The sequence below is a fragment of the Anolis carolinensis genome, chromosome 4 (genome assembly GCF_035594765.1).
Source record: "Anolis carolinensis isolate JA03-04 chromosome 4, rAnoCar3.1.pri, whole genome shotgun sequence".
Classification (NCBI taxonomy): domain Eukaryota; kingdom Metazoa; phylum Chordata; class Lepidosauria; order Squamata; family Dactyloidae; genus Anolis; species Anolis carolinensis.
The window spans coordinates 249764910-249788424 of record NC_085844.1 but is presented as its reverse complement, the minus strand read 5'-3'; the positions used below and the strand labels follow the sequence as shown (position 1 = coordinate 249788424).

Here is a 23515-nt window from a genome sequence, read left to right as displayed (position 1 = left end):
CAATTTTCCTCAAGCTGGCAATTAGCGGCCCAATTTCCTCCATTCACTGCTGGCAACGCCGTGTTTCTTTCTTTCTCTCTCTCTCTCTGTGCATCTGCAACCGTGGAGCCCTCCTCCCTGTCGGTGTCCAAACAGCACAGAACAAAAGCGCAAACACACTCAACAGACACACAAACTTCTAAAGGCTGAGCGGCACCAAAGGAAATCTGCAAGCTTCGCACATAAGCCTCCCCACCCCTCTTCCGATATGAAAGAAATTCAGCTATACCTGATGCCATGAAATCCACTGAGGTTGCATTTCTTTGTGACAGACAGCAAATTTATCAATTTCCCTGATGAGAACGGGCCGGACTCATGAATGGAGAGGAATCCCGACTCTTAGGCTTCCAAATTGTGCCAAAAAATGCCCCGATGTTACGTCCCCAAAGCATTTGCACGGCAATGACAATAGAGAACACACCCAATTCAGTCCTGCTTGGGAAGGCTGGCAAAACAAACATTCACAACGCAATACACCTACAGTCAGAAGATTCTAAAACATCAGCATTGCCCTCACGAAATATGAGCCACCAAACAACGATTCGGCATATATCTTTTGGTAACAACCCACTTTTGTGGATCTACACGCCTAACCTTTGTTCACCTTTGTTCCTTTATCCCTTTCTTCTCTCTTTCTCTTGTATACTAGCTGTGCCCGGCCACGCGTTGCTGTGGCGAAGTATGGTGGTATGGGAAATAAAGTATTGAGGAATTGGTGGTAGTTAAGATAAAGGGTAAAGGTGTGGAGTCCAGATAATCCAGTTAAAGCAGATAATATAAGATAATATAAGATTTTATATTATATAGCTTATATATAGGGTTATATAGCTGTGTGGAAGGGCCTTGAGTCTACACTGCCATCTAATCCAGTTAAAACCTGATAATCTGTATTTTATAGGCAGTGTGGAAGAGGCCTAAGTGAGGCCTAACTCTGCCTGTCCCCTGGGCTGAGTGGGTTGCTAGGAGACCAAGTGGGCGGAGCTTAGCCTTCTAACTGGCAGCAATTGGATAAAAACAATTATTCCTCTCCCTCTAATTAGGACTTTATTTTTCTTTTGTTTTTGTTGTATCAACCTAGAGGCGTGGATGATGGGTTGTGTTGTCAATTTTCGAGGTTGTGGAATGTTTAGTTTTGTTGTTTTGGTGGTCGCCAGGATTCCATCACTCTTTTATATATATAGATTACAATCATAGCATAGTTGTCAAAAATTGAATACGACTCAAAAGTTTCGCTACTTGCACCACTGTCGTGGAATACAAGTCACACAGCAATAATCTATATATATAAAAATGTAATGTTCATTTGTAGGACTGAGTAAACAACAAAACTACTGAACCAAATCCCACCAAATTTGGCCACAATACACCAACACATCCAAGGTATGTCCTTCACTCAATCCCCTCCCTCCCCCCCAAAAAAATCAGATTGGCCTAGGTATAACATAGCCAGGCACTAAAGCTGCAAGGCTATTCAGTGCAATTTAACCAGACCAACAAAGGATTAACCTTGGTAGAAGGTGGACAGGCTTTGAAGCAGCGATACTACTCTGTACTATTGAAGCTTGATAACTAAAGATTCCCCTAGATCAGTGATGGCCAACCTATGACACGTGTGTCAGCACTGACACGCCTAGTCATTTTTGCTGCCACGCAAAACATGGATGTGGCCAAATTTGGTGTGATTTGGTCCAATGGTTTTGTTGTTTACTCCATGGGGGATATATATATCTATATCTATCTATCTATCTATCTATCTATCTATCTATCTATCTATCTATCTATCTATCTATATATAATCATTCTATTATTATTGTAGTATATTATATTATTACTGTTATATTATTATTATATTATTCATTATTCATGACTACATTGAAACTACAATAGAGAGAGATCAGCGTGGAAACTGCAAGAGGTACCATAGATTGTTGTACATGGAAATAATGGTAGTAAATAGTTTTTGATTTATTAAATACAGTTATATATTACAGTTATACATTTTTGTTATTTAAACTATACCTATTGTGAAATTATGGTTTTTTTCTCAAAGTGACACACCACCCAAGTCATGCTAGGTTTTTTGGGGAATTTTGACACACCAAGCGCAAAAGGTTGCCCATCATTGCCCTAGGTAGCAAGCAGCCAGGCTTTGAAGCAGCGAGGCAATTCAATGCAATTCTAGCAGCCCAAAAAAACCATTCCCCTACAATTCAAGTACCCAGGCTTCCAAGCAGCAAGCTTATTCCATTGCATTCTAACTTACCAAACAAGGATTCCCGTAAGAAGAAAACAGCCAGGCTTTGAGGCTGCAAGGCTATTCCACCTGGCCAACAAAGGATTCCTATACACCACAGCAATGCGTGGCCGGGCACAGCTAGTTATATATACAGTAGAGTCTCACTTATCCAAGCCTCGCTTATCCAAGTTTCTGGATTATCCAAGCCATTTTTGTAGTCAATGTTTTCAATATAGCGTGATATTTTGGTGCTAAATTCATAAATACAGTAATTACAGCATAACATTACTGCGTATTGAACTGCTTTTTCTGTCAAATTTGTTGTAAAACATGATGTTTTGGTGCTTAATTTGTAAAATCATAACTTAATTTGATGTTTAATAGGCTTTTCCTTAATCCCTCCTTATTATCCAAGATATTCGCTTATCCAAGCTTCTGCCGGCCCGTTTAGCTTGGATAAGTGAGACTCTACTGTATCTATATATATAAAAGAGTGATGGCATCAGGGCAGCGGACAAAACAACAAAACTAAACATTCCACAACCTCGAAAATTGACAACACAACCCATCATCCACGCCTCTAGGTTGATACAACAAAAACAAAAGAAAAATAAAGTCCTAATTAGAGGGATAGGAATAATTGTTTTTATCCAATTGCTGCCAGTTAGAAGGCTAAGCTCCGCCCACTTGGTCTCCTAGCAACCCACTCAGCCCAGGGGACAGGCAGAGTTAGGCCTCACTTAGGCCTCTTCCACACTGCCTATAAAATACAGATTATCAGGTTTTAACTGGATTAGATGGCAGTGTAGACTCAAGGCCCTTCCACACAGCTATATAGCCCATTTAGAATCTTATATTATCTGTTTTGAACTGGATTATCTTGACTCCACACTGCCATATAATCCACTTCAGTGTGCATACTAAACATAAAGACAACCATACAACAGACATTCAATATCACCACTACCTCAACAATTTTTCACCAACACCACCAGACAACGCCACAGCAACGCGTGGCCGGGCACAGCTAGTATATATATATATTGCAATACAGTCTGCTTTTATCGATCAATATGCCTAACTTTTGATCAGGCCTGATCTGTTTCCCCCTTTTTATATTTTTTTCTCTTTCATATGTTTTTATTGGAAATGGTAAAAATTCAATAAAACGTAAGGATAAACACATAGAATCCCTGGGTGGGAGAAGAAGATACGGAGCATCATTGGTGCAAGAGAAAGGGGGAAAGGGGCCTTCTGTCACTCCAAAGGCCCCATCAATCGATCGATGGATGATGGCTTGGCAAGGCTGTCTTTCAGGGATTCACCATTGTCTTGTGGGGGATCCATTACACACCCGAAGGAGGGGGAAGCAGGAGGGAAAGCTCAGACAAAGCCAAAGGGCAGCTCCATAATCTGGCCTGAGGATATCTTCCTGCCAGGAGAAAAGCCCTTGATGTGAGTCCTTTCACTGCCCATGAACTACTTTCTGTTTCAGCTCTTTTAAGCTTTTCTTTTCCGTGTCAGGAGCGACTTGAGAAACTGCAAGTCGCTTCTGGTGTGAGAGAATTGGCCATCTGCAAGGGGACGCCCGGATGTTTTACCATCCTGTGGGAGGCTTCTCTCATGTCCCCGCATGAGAAGCTGGAGCTGACAGACAGGAGCTCACCCTGTTTCCAGGATTTGAACCGTTGCCCTTTCTCTCAGCAGTCCTGCCAGCACAAGGGTTTAAGCCAGGGGTCCCCAAAGTTTTTAAACAGGGGGCCAGTTCACGGTCCCTCAGACCATTGGAGGGCCAGACTATAGGTTTTTTTTAAAAACTATGAACAATTTCCCATGCACACGGCACATACCTTATTTTGAAGTTAAAAAAAAAAAGGGAACAAATACAGCCTCAATGTTAATAATAATCATAATCATAATAAAAAATAATAAAGAGGGTTGGAAGAGACCCCTTGGGCCATTTAGTCCAATCCCCTTCTACCTTTGTGCACCAAAAGCACAAGCAAAGCACCCCTGACAGATGGCCACCTAGCCTCAATGTTGTTAATAATAATAATAATAATAATAATAATAATAATAATAATAATAATAATAATAAAAAATCACACAGTCCTAGACACTTGGGAAGTGTTCGACTTGTGATTTTGTTATATGAAATCCAGCATATATATCTCGTTTGCTGTGTTATGCTGTGTACTTCTGTCAATAATAATAATAATAATAATAATAATAAAGAGGGTTGGAAGAGACCATTTGGGCCATTTAGTCCAATCCCCTTCTACCTTTGTGCACCAAAAGCACAAGCAAAGCACCCCTGACAGATGGCCACCTAGCCTCAATGTTGTTAATAATAATAATAATAATAATAATAATAATAATAATAATAATAATAAAAATCACACAGTCCTAGACACTTGGGAAGTGTTCGACTTGTGATTTTGTGATATGAAATCCAGCATATCTATCTCGTTTGCTGTGTTATGCTGTGTACTTCTGTCAATAATAATAATAATAATAATAATAATAATAATAATAATAATAATAATAAAGAGGGTTGGAAGAGACCGTTTGGGCCATTTAGTCCAATCCCCTTCTACCTTTGTGCACCAAAAGCACTAGCAAAGCACCCCTTAATAATTAATAATTAATTAAGTAATAATTAAAATACCATTATAAACAAGCAAAGAGGAGGAGGGAGCCACCACCATAAGGGTCAGATAAATGGCTACAATGGACCGCACGTGGCCCCCGGGCCTTAGTTTGGGGACCCCTGGTTTAAACCATTGCACCACTGAGTCTGACCATGTTTCTGTTTTGCCTGGTATTACATATGTACCAAGATTGGAACCCAAAGTTCTCCAGGTATTCAGGCAGTTCTGAGACCAAGGATGCATCTACACCATGCAATTAATGTGGTTCAATACCACTTTAACTGCCATGACTCAATGCTATGGAATTCTGAGAGATTTAGTCTCGCAATGTCTTGTTTTCTCTGTCAAAGAGCCTTGGCGGAGAAACTACAACTACACCAGGCATGGACTAACTCTGGCCCTCCAGGTGTTTTGGATTTCAACTCCCACAATTCCCAACAGCATATTGGCTGTTAGGAATGAAACCCAACTACAAATCCCAGACTTCCATAGCATGGAGCCATTGAAGTTAAAGTGGTATCAAAATGCTTTCATTCTACACTGTGAAATGGACTTGGGTCTTGGCAACATGTACAGATGGAGATACAGTAGAGTCTCACTTATCCATGCTAAACGGGCCGGCAGAAGCTTGGATAAGCAAATATCTTAGATAATAAGGAGGGATTAAGGAAAAGCCTATTAAACATCAAATTAGGTTATGATTTTACAAATTAAGCACCAAAACATCATGTTATACAACAAATTGGACAGAAAAAGTAGTTCAATGTGTAGTAATGTTATGTTGTAATTACTGTATTTACGAATTTAGCACCAAAATATCACAATATATTGAAAACATTGACTACAAAAATGGCTTGGATTATCCAGAGGCTTGGATAAGCGAGACTCTACTGTATTATTATTATTATTATTATTATTATTATTATTATTATTATTATTATCAACACAACGACGTTGTATGGCACAGCAAACAAGATAGATATGCTGGATTTCGTTTCGCAAAACCACAAGTCGAACACTTCCCAAGTGTCTAGGACTGTGTGATGTATTTTCTGATGATGTGTGCAGATCCCAGTAGGGTGGCCTTTTGCAGTTGGCAGATGGTGATTTTGTCAATGTCTATTGTTTCCAAATGCCGGCTGATTATTATCATCATTATTATTATTATTTCTTACCCGCCTCTCCTTATGGTTCAAGGTGGGTTACAAAACCATTAAAGCACATAAGCACAACAAAAACACCACAAACACAATATTAAAGCATACCTCTATAAAAGATACACCTCAAAACATATCTCTATAAATTACGTATTAAAATACACCACACAGAGATTGAACAAAGGACACACATTTAAAATTCATGTTTAAAGATATAGCTAAAGACCTTGTAAAGCTATAACTCCCAGGATTCCATAGTTTTTGAGTCAAGGCAGTTCTAAGATGATGTCAGACTACATCACTGCAGAGCTATAAATCTTATGATTCCATAGCATGGCGCCATGGCAGTTCAAGTGGTATCATCAAACTGCATTTATTCCATAGTATAAATGCACCCCAAAGGCATGGTAATCTATATATATATAAATGTAATGTACATTTGTAGGACTGAGTAACCACTGAACCAAATCACACCAAATTTGGCCACAAAAGACATAGTCATCCAATCTATGTCTTTCAAACAAAAAAAAAAACCTGGAAAAGAAAGTCCAAATTAGAGAACGAGGAAGAGCCGTTTTCAGCCCTGGTTGCTGGTCAGAAGGGTAGGTCCTGCCCCCTTTAGGTCCCACCCACTCCGTCGCCTAGCAACCCCCTCGGCCACAATGGTGCTGGGGTACAGACAGGGTTCAGGCTTTTGAGGCTTCAAGGCTATTCACTGCTATTCCACCTGGCCAACAAAGCATTCCCATAAGCCACAGCAACATGTGGCTGGGCACAAGCTAAGATCACAAGAAGCTGCCCAATGCTGAATGAGACCATCAAACTCAACTCTGACAAGCAACAACACCTTTCCATATTTTCAGGTGGTCTTCTAGAACCCTAGGGAGCCTCTGGTGGCACAGCAGGTTAAACCATGGAGCTACTGAACTTGCTGATCGCAAGACTGGTAGTTTGAATCCAGGGAGCAAGGTGAGCTCCCACTGTTAGCCCCAGCTTCTGCAAACCTAGCAGTTCAAAAACATGCAAATGTGAGTAGATCAATAGGTACCACTCCAGCAGGAAAGTAACAATGCTTCATGCAGTCATGCTGGCCACGTGACCTTGGAGGTGTCTATGGACAACACTGGCTCTTCAGCTTATAAATGGAGATGAGCTCCAATCCCCAGAGTCGGACCCAACGAGATGTAATGTCAGGGGAAAACCTTTACCTTTACCTTACATAGAGCCCTAGTCAAACTACTGCACCAAGTGGGACACAAAGTATATGCAATCACATTGGTTCTCCTTCATAATATGTAGTATCTTCATAAGGCACATCTACAATATAGAACTGATGCAGTTCATGATCCAGTAAGGATTCCAACTCAGAATCCCAGCACAATGTCCAAACCGCTACATAATGCTAGTTCCCATTAAGCATTTAGACCCAGGACAACACAGCTCAGTAGGGGGGGAAAGTGTGTAATTGTAGGGTCGGATACAGGGAAGTGGATAGATAGATAGATAGATAGATAGATAGATAGATAGATAGATAGATAGATAGATAGATAGATAGATGATAGATAGAGATGATAATAATAATAATAATAATAATAATAATAATAATAATAATAATAATAATAAAAAACTTTATTTATACCCCGCCACCATCTCCCCAATGGGGACTCGGGGCGGCTTACATGGGGCCGCGCCCAAAACAATACAATGAAAGAACAGCACAACACAATACAATAAACAATACAGTAAATAATATCCATTACAAAATAAAACAAGGAGACAATAAAAACAAGGGCAGACCACATGAACATTAAGTTAAAACTCGGGGTGAGAAAGACATAAAAATAAAAACCACAGCGAACAGGGTCATAAGGGAGTGGGGTATTCTGGAGGATAGATATTAGGGGGAGCAACGGAAAAGAAATATAAAATGGTTACTCTCCAAAAGCGCAGCGAAAGAGCCATGTTTTCAAGTCTTTCTTGAAGGCTGCTAGTGTGGGGGCTTGCCTAATCTCCGCGGGCAGAGAATTCCACAATCGGGGGGCCACAGCAGAGAAGGCCCTCTCCCTTGTTCCCACAAGGCGGGTCTGGGATATCGGGAGTGGGGACAGGAAGGCTTCCCCTGATGAGCGAAGGGATCGTGTAGGCTTGTGGTAGGAGATACGGTCACGAAGGTAGGTGGGTCCCAAACCGTTTAGGGCTTTATATGTGATGGTGTACACCTTGAATTGGGACCGGAAAATAAAAGGCAGCCAGTGGGGCTCCTTGAACAGGGGAGTAGATCTCTCCCTGTAACTCGCCCCCGTAATTAACCTGGCAGCCGAGCGCTGGACCAATTGTAGTTTCCGGGCCGTCTTCAAGGGAAGCCCCACGTAGAGCGCATTACAGTAGTCCAGTCTAGAGGTAACTAAGGCATGCACCACCGTGGTCAAGTCAGACTTCACGAGGTATGGTCGCAGTTGGCGCACAAGCTTGAGTTGTGCGAAGGCCCTCCCGGCCACCGCCGACACCTGCGCCTCAAGCGTCAGCGCTGAATCCAGGAGGACCCCCAAACTGCAATGGACCTGTGATTTCAGGGGGAGTGCGACCCCGTCCAGCACAGGTTGCCACCCAATACCCCGATCCGATAGAGATGATAGAGAGGATTGATAGATAGATAGATAGATAGATGATAGATAGATAGATAGATAGATAGATAGATAGAGATGATAGATAGATAGAGATGATAGATAGATAGATAGATAGATAGATAGATAGATAGAGATGATAGAGATGATTGATAGATAGATAGATGCTAGATAGAGATGATAGATAGATAGATAGATAGATGATAGATAGATAGAGATGATAGACAGAGAGATAGATAGATGTGCACCAACTGCGACCATACCTCGTGAAGTCTGACTTGACCACGGTGGTGCATGCCTTAGTTACCTCTAGACTGGACTACTGTAATGCGCTCTACGTGGGGCTTCCCTTGAAGACGGCCCGGAAGTTACAGTTGGTCCAACGTTCGGCCGCCATACTAATAACGGGGGCGAGTTACAGGGAGAGATCTACTCCCCTGTTTAAGGAGCTCCACTGGCTGCCGTTCATCTTTCGGTCCCAATTCAAGGTGCAGACCATCATTTATAAAGCCCTAAACGGTTTGGGACCCACCTACCTTCGTGACCGTATCTCCTACCATAAACCTATGGAGCCCCCGGTGGCCAAGGGGATAAAAGCCTCGTAACTTGAAGGTTGGGTTGCTGACCTGAAAGCTGCCAGGTTCGAATCCCACCCGGGGAGAGTGCGGATGAGCTCCCTCTATCAGCTCCAGCTCCATGCGGGGACATGAGAGAAGCCTCCCACAAGGATGATAAAACATCAAAACATCCGGGCGTCCCCTGGGCAACGTCCTTGCAGACGGCCAATTCTCTCACTCCAGAAGCAACTCCGGTTGCTCCTGACACGAAAAAAAAAAAAAAAAACCATAAACCTGCCCGACCTCTCCGATCATCAGGGGAGGCCCTCCTGTCGCCACTACCTATATCTCAGGCTCGCCTTGTGGGAACAAGGGAGAGGGCCTTTTCTGTGGTGGCCCCTCGCTTGTGGAACTCGCTGCCCATTGAAATCAGGCAAGCCCCCACCCTTTTAGCCTTCAGGAAAGATTTAAAAACATGGCTCTTCCGGTGTGCTTTCGGAGAGTAAATGTTCTATGCTACTCCCCCCCAATATTTATCCTCTAGACTGGTTCACTATCTGATGTCCCGTCCCTCGAGGTTTTTATTCTGATCCCTTTCTCACACAGAGTTTTAATTTTTAATCTAGTTTTTAAATGTAGTGTTCATGCGGCCCGCTCTTGTTATATTGCTGTTTCGATCTTATGTTGTACTCTTTATTTTACGTAATGTATTATGTAATTGTATTATGTTATGGTTATATTGTATTGTCTTGGGCTTGGCCCCATGTAAGCTGCCCCGAGTCCCCATTGGGGAGATGGTGGCGGGGTATAAATAAAGTTTTTTATTATTATTATTATTATTATTATTATTATTATTATTATTATTATTATTATAGATGATAGATAGATAGATGATAGGTAGATAGATAGATGATAGATAGAGATGATAGATAGATAGATAGATAGATAGATAGATAGATAGATGATAGATAGAGATGATAGATAGAGAGATAGATGATAGATAGATAGTTAGATGATAGAGATGATAGATAGATAGATAGATAGATAGATAGATAGATAGATGTTAGATAGAGATGATAGATAGATAGAGATGATAGAGATGATAGATAGATAGAGAGATAGAGATAGAGACAGAGATAGATAGATAGATAGATAGATAGATAGATAGATAGATAGATAGATAGATGATAGATAGATAAATGGTTGTGGCCACAGAGAATCAATACATTGGTTGTGTCCCTATTCCTAACTTCATCCTAATAATAATAGATCCATTCTTAAACTATCAGGCTGTCTGACTTAAAGCATCACCCCATAATGATTTCTCCGGTGTGCGTCTTCACTGCAGTTTGACTCCAAACTGGAACTGCCATGGCTCAATGCTCTGGTATCCTGACAGCTATAGTTTTACAAGAGCTTTAGTATTTTTTGCCAAAGGGTGGTGGTGTCTCACCAAACTACAAATCCCTGTATTCCATAGCCTTGAGTCATGGCACTTAAAGTGGTGCCAAACTGCTTGAATGTTTACACTGTAGATGCATCTGCGGTTGCTCTGTGCATTTGTGGAACGTAAAGCTCACATTCCTCTTTCCCTGCCAACTGAATGAAGTCAGCCATTGATCAGAAGGCAAGGAAGCGCAATAGAGGGGCGTGATCGGCGCATGCAAACTCAGGAGCATAGAATGCATCTCAGTGCTGCTTTGGGACAAATGTTGGGGTATACACAAAGGTAATGATGATGGTGATGAAGTTCACACTTCACCAGTTCCGTTTAGAATCTAGGAACGTATGAGATCTTGGGGATTATTTATTTATTTATTTATTTACTTACTTACAGTATTTATATTCCGCCCTTCTCACCCCGAAGGGGACTCAGGGCGGATTACAATGAACACATATATGGCAAACATTCAATGGGAACAGACAAACAACATACATTAGACAGACTCAGAGGCATTTTTAACATTTTTCCAGCTTCACGATTCCGGCCACAGGGGGAGCTGTTGCTTCACTGTCCAGAAGTGGCTGTACTTCCGCATTCCTTTCCTCGTGTTTTGCTGGCAGTTTTATGGTGTTGTAAATTAGCCTCCCCACATAAAGCATCCCTAAATTTCCCTACTTGACAGATGCAACTGTCTTTCGGGTCTGCATAGGTCAACAGCAAGCTGGGGCTATTAATGGTCGGAGGCTTAACCCGACCCAGGCTTCGAACTCATGACCTCTCGGTCAGTAGTGATTTAGAGCAGCTGGTTACTACCCAGCTGCGCCACAGTCCGGGCATACTGCAAGTAGAATTGCTTTTTTCTCATTACGCTGTAACATTTTGGTACAAAAGGTGGGGTAAAAACAAAAGTGATCATAATGATATTATTGTTTGTTATTATTAGGCTAATAATAATAATAATAATAATAAGTTCACACTCTAACGCAGACATGGGCAAACTTGGACCCTCCAGGTCTTTTGGACTTCAACTCTCACAATTGTATGAGATCTTGGAGATAATGCCTGTTAGGAATTGTGGGAGTTGAAATCCAAAACACCTGGAGGGCCCAATTTTGCCCATGCCTGCTCTAACAGATCAGCCTGAATATCAAGGTACAGAGGTGGGGTAAAAACAAAGGTGATCATAATGGTATTATTGTTATTACTAGGCTATTATTATTATTGTTATTATTATTATTGACACAAAGACATAGTATGACACAGCAAACGAGATCTATATGCTGGATTTCATATCACAAAATCACAAGTTGAACACTTCCCAAGCGTTTTGGACTGTGTGATGTATTTTCAGATGATGTGTGCAGGTGGCCTTTTGCAGTTGACAAATCATATTTTTTTCAGTGTTTCCAAATGCAGTTAAGCCCCCCCCCCCCCCATCACAACAAGGTGGCATCCATTGAGGGGGATTATTATTATTATTATTATTATTATTATTATTATTATTATTATTATTTTATTGTATGACACAGCAAACAAGATAGATATGCTGGATTTCGTATCACAAAATCACAAATCGAACACTTCTCAAGTTTTTATTATTATTATTATTATTATTATTATTATTATTATTATTATTTTATTGTATGACACAGCAAACAAGATAGACATGCTGGATTTCATATCACAAAATCACAAGTCGAACACTTCCCAAGTGTCTAGGACTGTGTGATGTATTTTTGGATGATGCGCACAGATCCCAGTCAGGTGGCCTTTTGCAGTTGGCAGATCGTAATTTTGTCAATGTCTATTGTTTCCAAATGCCGGCTGAGATCTTTTGGCGCAGCACCCAGTGTGCCCATCACCACCGGGACCACCTGCACTGGTTTCTGCCAGAGTCTTTGAAGTTCAATCTTGAGGTCCTGATAGCGGCTGAATTTTTCCTGTTGTTTTTCGTCAATGCGACTGTCACCTGGGATGGCGACATCAATGATCCAAACCTTTTTCTTCTCCACAACTGTGATGTCTGGTGTATTGTTTTCCAGAACTTTGTCAGTCATTATTATTATTATTATTATTATTATTATTATTATTATTATTATTATTATTAGAAACACAACAAGATGAGTAGTTGTATTTTATTATGACACAGCAAACAAGATAGATATGCTGGATTTCATCTCACAAAATTACAAATCGAACACTTCCCAAGTGTCTAGGACTGTGTGATGTATTTTCAGATGATGCGTGCAGATCCCAGTACGGTGGCCTTTTGTATTATTATTATTATTATTATTATTATTATTATTATTATTATTATTATTATTATTAGGTTCACGCTCCAACAGGTCATTCTGATCTTTCAAGTATCCAAATGCCACCCAAGAATCTAGAAACTTGCAAGGTCTTGAGAGCATAATAGGCCACATTATTACAACCAGGATTGCTATTTTTTGTCACTCTGTTACAACTCTCCTTTCCATGGTGATTCTGCCTCAATGCTTTGTCGGTTGCTTGGAAATGCTCCTGCATGGCCCATCTGGTGCTGGGAAGACACATGGAGCTGCAGCCAGCATTTTCCTTTCTGCATAGTACTATCCACAGGCTTGAAGGGACCCAGAGAAAGCAATGAGAGGGGAATTAAATTGCATTCTTCATTCCCTTCAAGCCCAGCCCACCTTTTCAGGGTGGCCATAACACCAAACTATAGCGAGGACACCTTAAATATTTTCCTACTTCTCTCCGAGCCCTTCAAAAGGCCCAAATTACCTTCTGACCGTTCATTCACTGCATGTCATGGGGAGGGGGACTTTGAACAGAGACCCTTTCAAACCCACCGCTGCCTTGTTCTCCTCCTCCGCTCCCCTTCCTCACATTGCAGTGCCTTCGATAAATCATATTAAGCAGAAGGCTTGAAAGCACACACACATAGCGGCACACCGCCAGGTAGGGAGGGGCTCTCACATTGCCGAGGAAAGAAGAATAATAATACAATAATGATGGCGATGATCAAAGCTATCCTCACCTGTCTCCGACCGCACAGTGAGAGAAAGGGGGTCTCTGCCCTGCTTAGCTTATGGGGCATAATAGGGACCATAATAGGTTTGGCTCATGGACCCCCACATGAGTAAGAAAGTCAATGAGAAGCTGGCTCCCATTTCTCTACTCCAATGGGGAAAAGGGAAGAAAGAAAAAGGCTTGTAATGCCTGGCGCATGCAAACACACCCCTTCCGCTGGTGAAGCCAAGGTAGAGCCGTAGCTGTGGGAGGGAATGGAAAGCAATCCAAGGAAGAATAGAGCAGATTGTCTACACATAGCAAAGCTCCGGTGGGTTGGGAAAGGCCAGGCTCAAGGGGGCTGGGATGTTGGAAAGGGGGGTCAAGAGGAAGAACTCGCCTCCAGAACAAAAAGACCCACCTCAGCCTCCCTTCTTCCATCACAAAGCACCTGAGCACAGCCTGGCTGATGTTGCCCACCCAGCGTGGCCTCAGTGGGGCAGAGAAGGCATCAGCAGGATGAGAAGCATGAGGGGCCTTGCCTCTGGATCCCACACACATGGATAGAAGTGAAGCCCCCGCTTCGGCCTGCTCCCTTTTGTAAAGCTCCAGATAAACCCTCCACTAATAGAAAGACACACTGGCGGATTTGCCTCTCAAACGCTGCTCTCTTCCTCCTCGGTCCCCACCCTCTTTGTCGATGTCTCCCACTCCAGACAAAAGCCAGGCTGGGGGTCCCTGCTCTCCATGACTTGACCTGCACCCTCTTTGCCACCCCGAGTCCCTTAGGTGAGAGGGGGGGGGGATATAAATTAAGCACAACATGATGTTGACGGTGGTGATTATTGTTGTTGTTGTTGTTATTATTATTATTATTATTATTATTATTATTATTATTATTATCAATACAACGACGTTGTATGGCACAGCAAACAAGATAGATATGCTGGATTTCGTTTCGCAAAACCACAAGTCAAACACTTCCCAAGTGTCTAGGACTGTGTGATGTATTTTCTGATGATGTGTGCAGATCCCAGTCGGGTGGCCTTTTGCAGTTGGCAGATGGTGATTTTGTCAATGTCTATTGTTTCCAAATGCCGGCTGAGATCTTTTGGCACGGCACCCAGTGTGCCCATCACCACCGGGACCACCTGCACTGGTTTCTGCCAGAGTCTTTGAAGTTCAATCTTGAGGTCCTGATAGCGGCTGAGTTTTTCCTGTTGTTTTTCGTCAATGCATCTGTCACCTGGGATGGCAACATCAATGATCCAAACCTTGTTCTTTTCCACAACTGTGATGTCTGGTGTGTTGTGTTCCAGAACTTTGTCAGTCTGGATTCGGAAGTCCCACAGTATCTTTGCATGTTCATTTTCCAATACTTTTGCAGGTTTGTGATCCCACCAGTTCTTTACTGCTGGGAGGTGGTACTTGAGGCATAAGTTCCAATGAATCATTTGGGCCACATAGTTGTGCCTCTGTTTGTAGTCTGTCTGTGCAATTTTCTTACTGCAGCTGAGGATATGATCAATGGTTTCATCGGTTTCCTTGCACAGTCTGCATTTTGGGTCATCAGCTGATTTTTCAATCTTGGCCTTAATTATTATTATTATTATATTTATTATTATTATTATTATTATTATTATTATTATTATTATTATTATTATTATATTGTATGACATATCGGGGAGCCCCGGTGGCGAAGTGCGTTAAAGCGCTGAGCTGCTGAACTTGTTCAAATCCCGGGAGCGGCTTGAGCACCCGCTGTTAGCTCCAGCTCCTGCCAACCTAGCAGTTCGAAAACATGCAAATGTGAGTAGATCAATAGGTACTGCTCCGGTGGGAAGGTAATGGCGCTCCATGCAGTCATGCCAATGGCCACATGACCTTGGAGGTGTCTACGGATAACGCCGGCTCTTTGGCTTAGAAATGGAGATGAGCACCAACCCCCAGAGTCAGACACGACTGGACTTAATGTCAGAGGAAACCTTTACCTTTACCTTATGACACAGCAAACAAGATAGATATGCTGGATTTCGTATCACAAAATCACAAGTCTAACACTTCCCAAGTGTCTCGGACTGTGTGATGTATTTTGGATGATGCGCGCAAATCCCAGCAGGGTGGCCTTGTGCAGCTGGCAGATCGTAATTTTGTCAATGTCTATTATTATTATTATTATTAACGGCGTTCCATGCAGTCATGCCAGCCACATGACCTAGGAGGTGTCTAAGGACAACACCGGCTCTTCGGCTCAGAAATGGAGATGAGCACCAACCCCCAGAGTCGGACACGACTGGACTTAATGTCAGGGGAAACCTTTATCTTAATCTTTTATTATTATTATTGTTATTATTATAGGAGCCAGGCTGCGGACCATCCCGGCTCCACCTCCCCCTTTGGACACTATCTGGGCCTCCTTCCCAGGTAAGGCCTGCAAGATGGCACAAGTACAGGTAGTGAAGGACGGAGGAATGGAAAGGTGAAAGGAATGGGGTGGTGGTCAACTACCTGATTCTTGTGTGGGGCATTCAAGGATGGAGGGGGTGGGGTCAGACAGGAGGGTGGAGACCTAGAGAGGGTGTGAGGTCAAAGGTTTGTTGTTTTTGTTCTTTTTTCCATGTCAGGAGCAACTTGAGAAACTGCAAGTTGCTTCTGGTGTGAGGGGATTGGTCATCTGCAAGGATGTTGGCCAGGGGATGCCCGGATGTTTTGATGTTTTACCATCCTTGTGGGAGGCTTCTCTCATGCCCCCGCATGGGGAGCTGGAGCTGACAGAGGGAGCTCACCTGCTCTCTCCAGATTTGAACTGCCGACCTTTCAGTCCACAGTCCTGGGAAATGCCTAACTCGACAGCATTACATGTGAAAAAGATCTGGGAGCCCTCATGGATAGGAAGGTGGACCCGAGCCAACAATGTCATGCGGCAACTAAAAAAGCCAATGGGATTTTGGCCTGCGTCAATAGTAGTCTAGTGTCTTGATCCAGGGAAGTCATGCTCCCCCTCTATTCTATTCTGCCTTGATCAGACCACACCTGGAATCACACTGTGTCCAATTCTGGGCACCACAATTGAAGTGAGATGTTGACAAGCTGGGATGTGTCAGAGGAAGGCGACTAAAATGATCAAGGGTCTGGAGATCAAGCCCTAGGAGGAGCTGCTGAAAGACAACAACTACTGCCATTGATTGGGGGGGGGGGGGTTATTTGGGGTCTATTTGGGGACTTTCTAACCCAGGCATGCACCAAATACCCTGGAAGGGATAGTTGTAACACAATGACAAAAAAGTGATCCTGGTTGTAATAATGTGGCCCATGTGGTGACATTTGGATCCTTGATAGTTCAGACTGACCTGTTAGAGTGTGGAGCATAATAATAATAATAATAATAATAATAATAATAATAATAATAATAATAATAATAATAATATCCTCAACTGCTGTAAGAAAATCGCACAGACAGACTACAAACAGAGGCACAACTATGTGGCCCAAATGATTCATTGGAACTTATGCCTCAAGTACCACCTCCCAGCAGTAAAGAACTGGTGGAATCACAGACCTGCAAAAGTATTGGAAAATGAGCACACAAAGATACTGTGGGACTTTCGAATCCAGACTGACCAAGTTCTGGAACACAACACACCAGACATCACAGTCGTGGAAAAGAAAAAGGTTTGGATCATTGATGTCGCTATCCCAAGTGACAGTCGCATTGACGAAAAACAACAGGAAAAACTCAGCCGCTATCAGGACCTCAAGATTGAACTGCAAAGACTCTGGCAGAAACCAGTGCAGGTGGTCCCGGTGGTGATGGGCACACTGGGTGCCGTGCCAAAAGATCTCAGCCGGCATTTGGAAACAATAAACATTGACAAAATTACGATCTGTCAACTGCAAAAGGTCACCCTACTGGAATTTGCACGCATCATCCAAAAATACATCACACAGTCCTAGACACTTGGGAAGTGTTCGACTTGTGGTTTTGTGATATGAAATCCAGCATATCTATCTTGTTTGCTGTGTCATAATAAAATGATAATAATAATAATGATAATAATAATAATAGCCAAACAATAATATCATTGCGATCACCTTTGTTTTTACCCCACATTGTGTAGCGTGATGACAACAGGAAGCAATCCTATTTGCAGTATGCCTACTTCTCCCCAAGAACTCATACATTCCTAGATTCTTGGTTGGTCTAAACTCAACAAGCCGAGTGTGGACTTCATCATCATCACCTTTTGGGTATAGCCCACCTTTTGTCCCAAAACAGCACTGAGATGCATTCTATGCTCCTGAGTTTGGAAGAATCCAGCATGCGCCGATCACGCCCCTCTATTGCGCTTCCTTGTCTTTTGATCAATGGCTGAGTTGGCAGAGGAAGAAGAGCGTGAGCTTTATGTTCCACAAATGCACACTCACGCATAAACAGAACAACCCAGGTCCATCTATAGAAGGCCTGGGGAAACTTTGTTCCTCCAGGTGTTTTGGACTTCAACTCCCAGAATTCCTAACAGCCTCAGGCCCCTTCCTTTTCCCCCTCAGCCGCTTAAGCGGCTGAGGGGGAAAAGGAAAGGGCCTGAGGCTGTTAGGAATTCTGGGAGTTGAAGTCCAAAACACCTGGAGGACCAAGGTTTGCCCAGGTCTGCTGTAGATGAACCTCCCCAAGTCTCCTCCCTGCCCTTTCCTCCCCTTTTTTTTGGACCTCATATTTTCTGCTCCTGATAAAGAATCCTAGAGCTGGAAGAGACTCCCAAAGGCCATCCAGTCCAACCCCCTGCCATGCAGGAAGGCACAATCAAAGCACTCTCAGTAGACAGCCTCTGCAGAAAAGCCTCCAGAGAAGGAAACGCAACCACACTCCCAGTCAACCTAGGCCACTCTCGAGGAAGTTCTTCCTCATTTTTTCAATTGAATCTCTTTCCCTGCCATGTGAACCCATTGCTCTCCTGAGCCCTGGTCTCCAGAACAGCAGAAAGTCCCTCCTTCTCAATGGGACACCCTTTCAAATGTTGAAACATGGTTCTCATGGAAAGGAGGAAAGGAGGAATGAAAAAGAGAAGGGAAGAAGGAAGGAAGGGAGGGAGGAAGAGAAGGATGAGAGGAAGGAAGGGTGGAAGGGAATGAAGGGAAGGGAGAAGGGAGGAAAGACAAAAAGGAAGGAAGGAAGGAAGGAAGGAAGGAAGGAAGGAAGGAAGGAAGGAAGGAAGGACGGAAGGAAGGACGGAAGGACGGAAGGAAGGAGAAAGGGAGAGAGAGAAGGAGGGAGGAAAGAGGGAAGGAAGGAAAGGTGGAAGGGAAGGATGGAACAAGAAAGAGGGAGGTAAGGAAGGTAAGGAAGGGAGAGAAGGAGAGAAGGATGAGAGGAAGGAAGGAAGGATGAGAGGAAGGAAGGAAGGAAGGAAGGAAGGAAGGAAGGAAGGAAGGAAAGAAGGAAGGAAGGAAGGAAGGAAGGAAGGAAAGAAGGAAGGAAAGAAGGAAAGAAGGAAGGAAGGGAGGAAGGAAGGAAGGAAGGAAGGAAGGAAGGAAGGAAGGAAGGAAAGAAAGAAGGAAGGAAGGAAGGGAGGGAGGGAGGGAGGAAGGAAGGAAGGAAGGAAGGAAGGAAGGAAGGAAGGAAGGAAGGAAGGAAGGAAGGAAGGAAGGAGAAAGGGAAAGAGGGAAGGAGGGAGGAAAGAGGGAAGGAAGAAAAAGTGGAAGGGAAGGATGGAACAAGAAAGAGGGAGGTAAGGAAGGGATGGAAGGAGAGAAGGAGTAAGAAAAGAGTGAAGGAAGGAAGGATGGATGCTGAGAGAGAGAAGGACCTGAGAAAAGAGCCCAAGAAGCTGCATCCTGGCCCCCAGGCCTGGTTTTGCCCATCCCTGACCTAGAGAGAGGGCCAAAGTTCGTCCATACCTGTATCTCAGTTAATGATAATTTTGGAGAAGAATAAAGGCACATCCTTACATAAACCCTCCCCTTTGGGTTTCATAAAAACCCATTAGTTCCATCAGTAAAAGGTCCAACAAACCAATGTCCAGATGAACATGGCTAACTATAAAAGAGCTAGGCCAGGGATAGTGCAACCATGTATCATAGGGGCAGGGAATAGGGATGAAGTGCAAGACAGAGTGCTATTTGGTTACCTATCCTTAGATAGACCTTCCTTGCCTTCTGCACCTCTTTACCTCCAGATCTGTCCCAGTTGGAGGAGGATGAGGACCTCCAAGGATGAGGAGGTGGATGAGGACCTCAAAGGGATGCTGAGTCTCATTGATCATGCATTTGATGGAACAGTTTGCATTCCAGGCTCTGGATGATACTTTCACCCAGAGCCTGGAGGACTTAATACTTAGGTTGAGCATGGACAAACTTTGAGCCTTTCTCCAGGTGTTTCGGACTTCAACTCCAAAATACCTGGAGGAATTGTGGAAGAAAGGAGTCCAAAACACCTGGAGGGACAAAGTTTGCCCATGCCTGACCCTAAGGGAAGGCCAAAGTTGGCCCATGCCTGTATCTCAGTCAATGAGAATTGTAGCAAAGAGTGAAGGCACCTCCTGACATCCTTTGCCTTCATCTCCTTACCTCCAAACGTGTCTTTGATGGAGGAGGTGGATGGAAGTCTCAAAGGGATGCTGAGTCTCATTTATCATGCAATTGATGGTATCGTTTGCATTCTAGTTGAATAATATTTTCACCTAGATGGAGGACCTGATAATACCTAGGTCAGGCATGGGCAAACTTTGTCCCTCCAGGTGTTTTGGACTTCCTACCGGCTGTTAGGAATGGTGGAAGTTGGAGTCCAAAACACCTGGAGGGACAAAGTTTGCCCATGCCTGACCTAAAGGGAAGGCCAAAGTTGGCCCATGCCTGCAAGGAGTGAAGGCACCTCCTGACATCCTTTGCCTTCATCTCCTTACTTCCAAACGTGTCTCTGATGGAGGAGGTGGATGAGGGTCTCAAAGGGATGCTGAGTCTCATTTATATGCATTTGGTGGTAAAGTTGGCTCTTGCCTGTATCTCAGCCAATGAGAATGTCGGAGAAGTGTTCAAGCACATCCTGCCTGAAACCCTCCCCTTGCCTCCTCCATGCTCTGCTTACCTCCAAACCTTTCCCAGCTGGAGGAGGTGGATGAGGGTCTGGAAGGGATGCTGAGTTTGCCAATGCCTGACCTAGAAGGAGGGCCAAAGTTGGCCTATGCTTGTATCTCAGCCAATGAGAATAGTGGCGAAGAGTAAAGGCACATTCTTGCATCCTTTGCCTTCACCTGCTTACCTCCAAACCTTTCCCAGCTGGAGCATGAGAGGGAGATGAGGGTCTGAAAGGGATGCTGGGTTTGCCCATGCCTGACCTAGAAGGAGGGCCAAAGTTGGCCCATGCCTGTATCTCAGCCAATGAGAATGTTGGAGAAGTGTTCAAGCACATCCTGACATAAACCCTATCCTTTGTCTTCTCCATCCTCTCCTTATCTCCAAACCTGTCCCAGCTGGAGGAGGGGGCTGAGGTTCTGAAAGGGATGCTGAGTTTGCCCATGCCTGACCTAGAAGTGTTGGAGAAGTGTTCAAGCACATCCTGACATAAGCCCTCCCATTGCCTTCTCCATCCTCTCCTTACCTCCAAACCTTTCCCAGCTGGAGGAGGTGGATGAGGGTCTGGAAGGGATGCTGAGTTTGCCCATGCCTGACCTAGAAGGAGGGCCAAAGTTGGCCCATGCCTGTATCTCATGCAATGAGAATGTCGGAGAAGTTTCAAGCACATACTGCCTTAAACCCTATCCTTTGTCTTCTCCATCATCCCCTTACCTCCAAACCCATCCCAGGTTTTCACTTAGAGGGAGGACCTAATAACACCTAGAGCAGGCATGGGCAAACTTTGTCCCTCCAGGTGTTTTGGACTCCAACTCCCACCATTCCTAACAGCCTACCGGCTGTTAGGAATGGTGGTAGTTGAAGTCCAAAACACCTGGAGGGACGAAGTTTGCCCGTGCCTGACTTAGAGGGAAGACCAAAGTTGGCCCATGCCTGTATCTCAGCCAGTGAGAATGTTGGAGAAGTGTTCAAGCACATCCTGACTTAAACCCTCCCATTGCCTTCTTACCTCCAAACCTGTCCCTGATGGAGGAGGTGGATGAGGGTCTGGAAGAGATGCTGAGTCTCATTTACCATGCATTTGGTGGCAAAGTTGGCCCATGCCTGTATCTCAGCCAGTGAGAATGTTGGAGACGTGTTCAAGCACATCCTGACTTAAACCCTCCCATTACCTTCTGCATTATCTTCTTACCTCCAAACCTGTCCCTGATGGAGGAGGTGGATGAGGGTCTGGAAGGGATGCTGAGTTTGCCCATGCCTGACCTAGAAGGAGGGCCAAAGTTGGCCCATGCCTGTATCTCAGCCAATGAGAATTTTGACAAAGAGTGAAGGCAGGTCCTTGCATCCTTTGCCTTCACCTGCTTACCTCCAAACCTGGCCCATCCCTGACCTAGAAGGAGGGCCAAAGTTGGCCCATGCCTGTATCTCAGCCAATGAGAATGTTGGAGAAGTGTTCAAGCACATACTGCCTTAAACCCTCCCCTTGGCTTCTTCATTATCTTCTTACCTCCAAACCTGGCCCATCCCTGAGCTAGAAGGAGGGCCAGTGTTGGCCCATGCCTGTATCTCATGCAATGAGAATGTCGGAGAAGTGTTGAAGCACATCCTGCCCGAACCCCTCCCCTTGCCTCCTCCGTGCCCTGCTTACCTCCAAACCTGTCCCAGCTGGAGGAGGTGGATGAGGGTCTGGAGGAGCCAGAGGCAGCACCTGCAGCACCCGCGGGGCCCGGCAGGGGGCGGGAGCGGGGCGGGCGAGGCGCCTTGGCTGCTGCCTCCTCCTCCTCCGCCTTGGCCGCTGTCCTTGGTGCTGAAGGCGGCTTTGCCTCCGCGCTTGGCGGAGAAAGAGGCGGTGGCGGCGGCGGCGGCGGAGGCGGAGGCCGGGGCGGTGAAGTCGTAGACGAACCATCGGAAGCTGAGCGCCTGGACCACGACGGAGGGGAGGAGGACGAAGAGGAGGGTGAGGCCGAACCACCAGAGCTGCCCGCGGAGGTAGTAGTGGGCGCCGAGCCACAGGTCGCTGGCCCCGTCCGAGAAGAAGACCAGCAGCGCGCCCAGCGCCCAGGCGCACTCGCCCGCCCCGTAGCGCGCCCCGGGCCCCGAGGAGGGCGGAGGGAGCAGCGGGGGCGGCGGCGGCGGAGGAGGAGGAGGGGGCGCGGGCGAGGGTCCCCGCAGGAGGAGCAGCGCCGGAGGAGGGAGCGCGGGGAGCGGGCCCGAGGAGGAGGGCGGGCGCGCCGAGGAGCGGGAGAGGCCCCCCGAGCACGAGCCCTCCCTCCGCGGAGCAGGCGCCGAGGAGACCGAGGACGAGGACGGGGAAGGCGTCGCCGCCGCCGCCGCTCCTGCCGCGCCTCCGTCCGACTTCGCGGCCATGTTGGAGGAGGGAGGGAGGAGGAGGAGGAGGGGAGGGGGAGGAGAGCCAGGTTGGGGAGGGGGAGGAGGAGCGAGGAGGAGAGAAAGACCGGAGGCAGCAGAAGGGGAAGGGGAAGGAAAGGAAGGAGGTGTGGTAGGGGAGATGGAGGGAAGGAGGCAGAAGCAGCGGTGGAGGGGAGGAGAAGGAAGAGAGAGGAGGGGAAGAAAGAGGGGAGGAGGGAGGAAAGAGGGAGGAGGGGTGAGAAGGAGGAGGAGAGAAAGGGGAGATGGGAGGGAAGGGAGGAAGGAGGAAGGTGAGGCGATGGAGAGAAGGAAGAGAGGAGTGAAGGGGAAGGAAGGAAGGAAGGGAAGGAGAAAGAGAGAAAGGGGAGATGGGAG

General features: G+C 45.1%; 1 protein-coding gene across 1 annotated transcript in view; it reads right to left on the bottom strand.

Annotated features, from left to right (window-relative positions):
- The window catches only part of xkr7 (XK related 7), a 114640-nt gene extending 91503 nt beyond the window's left edge, over nt 1–23137 (bottom strand). The window contains exon 1 of the mRNA XM_062979167.1: nt 22419–23137. Coding sequence (XP_062835237.1) covers nt 22419–23137 — 719 coding nt within the window. The remainder of the gene's footprint in view (nt 1–22418) is intronic.
- Between the last annotated feature and the right edge of the window lie 378 nt (nt 23138–23515).